This window comes from Stomoxys calcitrans, chromosome 4 (assembly GCF_963082655.1).
Source record: "Stomoxys calcitrans chromosome 4, idStoCalc2.1, whole genome shotgun sequence".
Taxonomy (NCBI): Eukaryota; Metazoa; Arthropoda; class Insecta; order Diptera; family Muscidae; genus Stomoxys; species Stomoxys calcitrans.
Genome location: NC_081555.1, coordinates 3,259,823 through 3,267,930, shown reverse-complemented (window position 1 = coordinate 3,267,930; position 8,108 = coordinate 3,259,823). Strand labels below are relative to the sequence as shown.

General features: G+C 38.7%; 1 protein-coding gene and 1 long non-coding RNA gene across 6 annotated transcripts in view; one reads left to right on the top strand and one right to left on the bottom strand.

The window, feature by feature from the left end:
* Positions 1–8,108, bottom strand: part of LOC106092674 (microtubule-associated protein futsch) — a 379,860-nt gene that overhangs the window by 25,017 nt on the left and 346,735 nt on the right. For all 5 annotated transcript variants that reach the window (XM_059366947.1, XM_059366946.1, XM_059366949.1 and 2 more), the window contains 3 exons: positions 563–735; positions 287–509; positions 64–222 (listed from right to left, as the gene is read on the bottom strand). In XM_059366947.1, the coding sequence (XP_059222930.1) occupies positions 64–222; positions 287–509; positions 563–735 (555 nt within the window). The remainder of the gene's footprint in view (positions 1–63; positions 223–286; positions 510–562; positions 736–8,108) is intronic.
* The window catches only part of LOC131996848 (uncharacterized), a 334,069-nt gene that overhangs the window by 61,560 nt on the left and 264,401 nt on the right, over positions 1–8,108 (top strand). The window lies entirely within an intron of this gene.

Here is an 8,108-nt window from a genome sequence, read left to right as displayed (position 1 = left end):
TTGAGAAAAGAATAGAAGTCAGTGGGAGTGAATTTCAACCATGTTAGGTTTGTTACGACTTACCCAACATATTAAAACCATTGATACCAAATAAGGCAGCATCACCTTGACCTCCGGGGAAGACATAAAGTGTGGGATGTGTAAAGCGTATATTGCCAACAACGTCTGAGGTCTCGAGTAGTTCACGTATCGATGTGGGAATCAGCATGGGAGCAAGATAATCTTAACGAGAAAACGAAAATCTTTGAAATCTTCTGGTTTTTTTTTATTTTTCATGTAGAGTTACCTATAAAACCGTTAATGCTCTCGCTGCTGGTATCCAAAACATCGACAGGATTAATGCGTATCTTGCATAGGCGAGCATAGCTTTTATCGGGCAATGTATGCCATAGGCCGGCATCAGCACAATGTATATTCATGCTAATGGTATCGGCATAGGCGCGTATAACTCTTTGCACATCATGTTCTTGGAAAGCTTCAGCAAAATCACCTACCGAAAAGGTTCCATCCTAAAAGCACAAAAATATGAGAAATACAGTATGGGTCATTTGATTTCACAAACCTGTAGTATCCAGGAACCATTGCTGGAGAAGGTATAGCCGGCATGGATAATGTGACGATGCCGTGTAAAGCTGCTCAACATATTGCGCATACATTGTATGAGAGTATTGTACTGAGGATGTATCAAAACTTCAGTGACTAGATTTTCGCTAGCATACTGAATGAGTCGTTCGCCTGCAATAAGAGAAAGAGAGAGAGAGGGGGGGAGATTAGTCATTACAATTGCCTTAGGATAAAAAGAGAAAATAATTCAAAATTAAGTTGTTCTTAAGGAATAATTGAATTTTTTGAAAATGTATTTAGAGAAAATAGTATGCGAGTTCTTATAGATGCGTGTGTGATACACTATACATTGGAGAAATGATGAAAAGTGTACCCCAAAGTTTCTGTAGATCGATTGACATTTGGTGTATGCCAGTTTTGCTTTTTTTTGCCTCCGCCAAAGATTGGGGTATACTTACATCGTCTATCCGTTTTCAACAGCTGGAACTATTCATATAAGATCTTATAAAGTATGTGTGTCTGTGGAAAGTACTCTAATTTTCGAACGAGTAAAGGTCGCCGCTCGTCTATTGGATTGATGCCACCATTTATTTTCCCTGGAGGGCGCAAATATTATCTGATTTAGCTAACATTTGTCACGTTGATTTCTGTTTTGCAATGGAATCTAAATTTTTTATCTCTGTCAAAAACTTTTTTTTGCTGATTTTACGATGTTTTCGACGTACGTATTATACGTCGGAAATGTGTTTCATATACGCCAGAGTTTCCGACAGGCAATCTCTGCTACTGATTTGGTTCGGCATTGTCCGTCTATCTGTTTGTCTGTGTGTCTGTCCGTCTGTCCATCTGTCTGTTAATCCTTCTGTATACTGTCTGGTTAGGAAGGGACTGGTTTGGTGAACTATGATTCGTCTTCTCTTGTTCATTTTTCGTTCTTGCTCCAAAGACTTCAATCAATCAAATAGTGATGTACTACTCAGTATTGAACGTCCTACGTTGCTCAAACGGAACAGTCGCCACATTACCAATTTTGCCGTAAAAACAGACGATCAGCTTTGAAGTGCTTCTTTTACGAACAACTTTCCTTGGATATGGCTCGTCTTCGAAGACCCACATGATCTATTGTTGTTTTGTTTCGAGCTATAACACATAGATCCTTGATTCGCCACCTGTGACGATATTATAAACGTAGTTTGAAGCACCACGATCGTATTTTTGCCTTTTTTGAGCGATTGTCAAATCGTGGGGAATCCAACGAGAACAAACCTTTTTTACGTTCAGATGTTCATGCATTATCGAATGTATGCTGGTGGAAGAAATGCTTAAGGATCCCTCTATCTCACGGTAGGTTAGGTTAGGTTTGAGTGGCAGTCTGCCATCAGACTCACTTACACGTTTTCGTTCATTGTGATGCCACAGGAACAGAAGAAGGAAGATGGTCTCTAGTCCCTACCGTTGAACCATCCATCATAAAAGCCCAATAGCGAATGTTGACATCCGCTAAATCAGACAGGTTCTCAAAGAAATGAGAAACTACAGTGAGATTCCTTCTGACTGCTAGTGCGGTACACACACACACAGAAGGTGTTCTATAGTCTCAATGTTCTTTGATACAACGACAGTTTTTTGACGACCTTCACGGAATTCAACTTTGAGCGAGCGTTGGCGCAACTGATTTTATTGAAACAGTTTTTTCACAGTTCTGGTGCTTCATCGCCATGCAGAGATTTAGGTTCATCAATGCATTCTTGTTGTGGCAATCCACATCTAAAATTCAATTTTTTTCCATATAAATTTTTTCAAGTCACTGTAAACAACACAATTGATGGTCGTACGTCAAATGTTCAGAGTATGATTATGCTGGAAAATGTCTAACTTTCCAGTGGAAACGTCAGATTGCGCCTGTCAATCCGGAACAGGGGCAAACTTCTCTTATATTAGTGTTGTCCAGCGTCATAGCCGGACATGCTATCCGCTGCGCTACAGTGGCCACCAATGACATGACATGACTTACCACCATAGGATTGGGGTATACTAATCTAGTCATTCCGTTTGTAACGCCTTGAAGTATTCGTCTGTGCCAAGTATGGTTCAATTCGGTCTATAACCTAATTTACTTCTTGAGCCCAAAAACTGTGCCAAGTACGGTCCAAATCGGTATATTACCTGATGCAGCTCCCATATAAACCAATCACCCCGCATTATACGCCGCAATTTTCCGATTTGACTGAAATTTTGCATGTGGTGTTCTGTTATGACTTCAAACAACTGTGCCAAGTACGGTCCGAATCGGTTTGTTGCCTGGCATAGTTCCCATATAAACCGATCTCTCGATCATCCTTGTTCGGTTCATAGAAGCTTTAATTGTTGCTGGTTTGAAATTATGCCCTTCAACTAAATTTATTTTGTATAAATTTTTAGCAAAATCCATGGCGGTGGGTTTCCAAGATTCGGCCCGGCCGAACATAGCACGCTTTTACATGTTTGTGTATATAACTGATTGTGTTTTTGAAACCTGAAATTTGACACAGATGGCTTTTTCAGCAGATGTTCTATAGTCTTGTTCTTCGACGTCTTTACAGCTTCGGCAAAAGTCGTTACTGACAACCTTCAGTCTGTTCTAGCCAGTGACAGCAAAGTGGTAGACCTCTTCAAGTCTAAATAAGCCCGCAAAGTTTTGGAGTGCTCACAGCCTCCTCTATGTGACCATCTATCATTCGATGTCCTTCGCCTGGTCCTGAAAAATTTGCTTACATGTCAGTAGAGGCATACCCACAGATTAAAGTATCCCTGGAATGTGTAGGGTAGTTCCTAATCTTGCAAGCTCGTTCGCTTTACAGTTCCCTGGAATATCTCTCTGGGCACCCAGAACATGTGAATTTTTAACTGTTCAGCCATCTCGTTGAGATATCTGCAACAGTAGAGGACGGTTTTTAAATTCAGAAATACCTTTTCCAGGTATTTAATGGCTGCCTGGCTGTCTGAGAAGATATTTATGCCAATCGTCGTTGTGACAATATAGGTTATCAATTCCACCACTTCTTTAATTGCAAGAATCTCCGCTTGATAGACACTGCAGTGGTCGTGTAACCGTTTCGATATGACCAGTTCTAGATATTTAGAGTTCATCCCAAAGCCCACATGGTCGTCTAGTTTGGAACCATCCGTATAGAAATCTATGTAACTTCTATTACCAGGGATATCGTAATTCAAATTAGTTCGTATTAGTACAGTACTTTTTATCAAAAAGCGGCTCAGGCAAGGTGAAATCCACACTGCTTGGAATATCGAACATTGTGTCCGTAGCCGCCATATGACTAAAAAGAAAGATCCTTTAACCTCACAGCAGGGATCGCAGCAATTTGCTTACCACAATGTCCAAAGGCATTAGGTAGGGGTAGCATTAAATTCAGTGCATCATATGGTGTCGTCCTCAGTGCGTCCTCTAGAGGCTCACAAAGTATAATATTGAGATCATTTTATATGGGAGCTAAATGTAAACATGGACCAATTCGACCCATTTACAATCCCAAACGACCTACAGCACTGAGAAATATTTTTGCAATATTGTAAGCGGTTAGCTTGACTTGTTTGGACGGACGAACGGTTTTTTTCTTTTAAAATACAGGTGATAGGAATTTAAAGATATTTATTTCACAAATATCGAATGTTGTGATTATCGATAATATGCCAGCTCTAAATGGTTGCCTTGCTTACCCTTTCCAAAATGTTGGATTTGAAGTGTGATTTCCTGTCCAGCAAAACACCTAGGTAATTTGCGCTTTCAGTAAATGGAACATTCTCTCCTCCCAAGGAGAAACCTTTAAAATTTCAGGAAAACTTTTTTAAAGAAACATTTATCGAAATATTGTTTTAGAAAAAATTTTTTTGATATGTGAATATGTCATTGAATTGTTAAAAAAAAGTTTTATTTTTTTTGTCTTAAGAAAAAATTTCATTAAAAGTGGTTTTGTGGTTTCCTGAGCGATTTCTACGAAATTGAAGTGAAATCGGTTAAGATTAAGTAATGTTCTGTATGGAGCTTTCTAAAGTAGTAGGACAAATTTCCTATTTGGGAACTCTAAACTTTTTCCTTGACCATTCACCATTTGTAAGTTTTCTTCCTCTCGTCGCCTTCTTTATTGTGAAGCCCTTTTTTGTTTTAAGAATCTGTGTGTTCGCATCCAAATCAAATTTCTAGGCCATGACTCCCTTTTGGGGAAAGGCCTTGCTTTTCGACAAGAAATTTATGTATCTGCATTTGAGGCATTTTATTCATCTAATAGCTGGTAAAAGCTTTCAATCATAAAAGGTGCAATAAACAGATAAGCCCAAAGAGATGCCAAAGCTGATGTATTTTTTTTTTCGGAAATTCAGTCACGTAACCATTCGAAGGGTGAACACATTCTCCGCAGGAAATGCTCCGCACACTTATTGTCGAAAAATGTGTGACACGAAGGCAACGTGACACAAAATAGACAGCACTGAATTCCATCAACATGGGGATAGATATGTACCTTCAAGACCTACACAAACAAACGAATAATTCAAACAACAGCCAAATGATTTTGGATGAATTTTAATTTGAAAATTTCTTAAAAGGCTTTCTGGGGGCCGCACTTGCTGGCACTCGAGATACCGCATAAATGGGTTGGCCGTTAGATTCGCTCAACAGCCGCAGGCAACAACAACCATTTGGAGCAAACCAAAGTAAAACAAGTGTGCAAAACAAAAAAAGCCGAACCCAATGTCTGGCAACAAGAGCATTTTAGTAGTTTTGGTTGTTCAAAAAATTGCTGAAGGCCTTTTTCATGCAGTATGTCTGTTAAATATGGCCCACTCAGGAGGGTCAACGATTATGCCACGAAAAAACACATAAACACAAACTTATCCTAACAACTGCCACTCGCACAAGCAGAGCACACACATATGCCGCCATGCCGCCCAGAATCATATACCAAGAGATATATACTTTTATGCCGCCAACGTCACCGCCACCTACACATATGAGCAAATATTTGTTAGCCATTTATTCTAATGCGTTACCGTTTTGTTTGGCACACTTCCTCCTGTGGTTGGCGAAAATTCACGCTTGACAAAATACCCTGATTTTTATTTCAGCTCGTTGGTTTGTTGTCATTCCGGGGGGCTTTTTCAGCTATGAAATATGGTTAATCGTTTAGTTTTAAATATGATGGAGGCACCAAAGAAGTGGGAGGGTGAAGGTAAGAGAGGAGAGAAAACAAAAGTTTATATGACCACAATAATGTCGATTTGAATTTTCCCATAATATGCGAGAGTAAGATAAACAACGCTTGCCTGCCTGCTTAAAGGCCGCACAATTTTTAAAGCCTATTTTCAGGCTTGACAACATTGCTTAAATGGTGTGGTGTGTTAGGGGTGTGCAACAAAGGTGCTTTGTTTACCCATTTGGCTAATGTTTATAGGTGCTATTAATTGTTATTGTTATTATTGAAAGTAACATAAATTGTTTTTACATCTTAGATCAAAAGTGGAGGAGTTTTTATGAGACCTATTTTGGTGGAAAATTTAAGTCACATAACAACAGTTGTTTGTTTAAGCTTGTTTGCAAAAGGTCTAGCTTTAGATGATGGTGGGATAAGACCATTATCATTAAATCGATTTACCTAAGTATATATGTGAATTAGAAAACTCTACTTTATGCTTCATGATTTTTGATTTGAGGATAATTTAATAGGTAAGAGAAAGAAATCGTTTTTGTTTTTTATAACTACCCTACGGGAAATGTGTAGTCAATTGCTCCAAATATACCGGTACTATACTGGAGAATTAGTTTCCTGTCACAGGACATAAAAAGCCGCTTAATTATTGTTAAAAATTGCTTATCCGTTAAATATATTTGCCAACTAACTAATGTTATCTCCCTTAAAAATACTTGCAAAGTATACCCAACCTTTTCGAACTGTCCTATGACCTATCCTACGGTGTTATAATGGTGACAATTCGTCACCTCGAGTGACAAACCCTTATTAAAATGATAGGTTTTTTCCATCTAAGGGGATGAGAACTGGTACCGGTCCCAATCACCAGAGGACCTATCCCGTGACAGGTTTGGGACCTGTCCCATTTCCCGTAGGGTTGTGTATAAAGTTTTGTAGCATCCGCATACGATAACAATGTGCTTGGTATCACTTTTGTACTGTCCTGTACCGTTCGGGGGGATAACGGTACAAATATACTGATGCAACTTGTTGGTACCGGCAGTCCATAGGCACCGACTGCTGCACGTGTGATGCGCAACTTTCCTGCAGACACGGTAGCAGAGGCGGTGAATAGCTACCGGGTGAATGTGGTTGTGGTTGGAGAACGACCGCCTACCATTGCACCTGAATAAATTGACCTTCTCCAGCAAATCAAAGTTGTTCTGGCTGAATAACGATCTGGCAGATGCAGCCGCCTCCACTCCTACAGAGCAAGGAGTAAAAAGTAGGGGTTATCGAAGAGTTTTCATCTGAGTAGGGTAACACCAAAAGGAACGTGTTGTCTGTGTTAAGCAGTTCAGATGGCAAATCATTGGCACCTGCTGCCATGTTATTTTTCAAAAAAACAAAGAGAAGATAAAAAAAAACAGCAAGGTATTGAGTTTTCAAATCCATCGCAATCGTAGAAACTTTTTTTTTTTAATTTTTTAGCTTACACCGAAGGTGAATTTTTTCTCTTTTTTGATTGCAATATGATGAATGTCTTTCGGACAAAAAAAGACTCTTCCTCGTTAATTAATTATTATGCAACAATTTTGAACATCTGCTCTTTTGAACTTACATAGGTAACCTTTTTTTCTGCTTTTAATTAAAATCCTAAGTTTGTTACTTGTACTACGTTGCAATTATTATTCCTTATGGGAAATTTCTTTGGCATTCCTTCGCTTTTGCTAATGTCATTACCATATTGTGCATAAAGTGGATTTAATTTGGTCACTGAAAATTACAGCCATTAATTTGACACATTAATCGTAAATTCATTGAGGTATTGGAGTACACCATCTCGCTTTGCCTGCAGGCCAACGAAGGTGGTATTAGGGAACAATGATTTATTGCATTTATTTGGCCGTAAATTACAATTAGGCAACCAAATGAGGTCTAGCCGCAATTGAGGATTTTAATTAATTTGCCATCATGGGCATTATTGTGGCGAACATTGGCTCTTTTAATTCAATTATTAAGCAAATTATGGAATAATTAAAAGATTGCTAAAAAAATATAATAGGAAATAACTACACCCAAAATGTGTTGCATACTTTAGGGAGATGTTAGTAATTTGTTAAACGTTGGGAGAATTTAGGCATAGAGAATGACAAAGTAAAAGGGGAAACTCGTTTTTAATTAACAAAAAAAAAAAAAACAGAATAATGGGGAGACGTTAGTAAAATATTGAAGAAATGGAAATGTACCAATTATGCCCATGAACATTCCACTAAGGAACAGGGGCAAACTTCTCACATATCACTGAGTGCAGTCCGATTCAAGTTTTAAACTCAATGATATGGGGTCTTCTTTTTACAG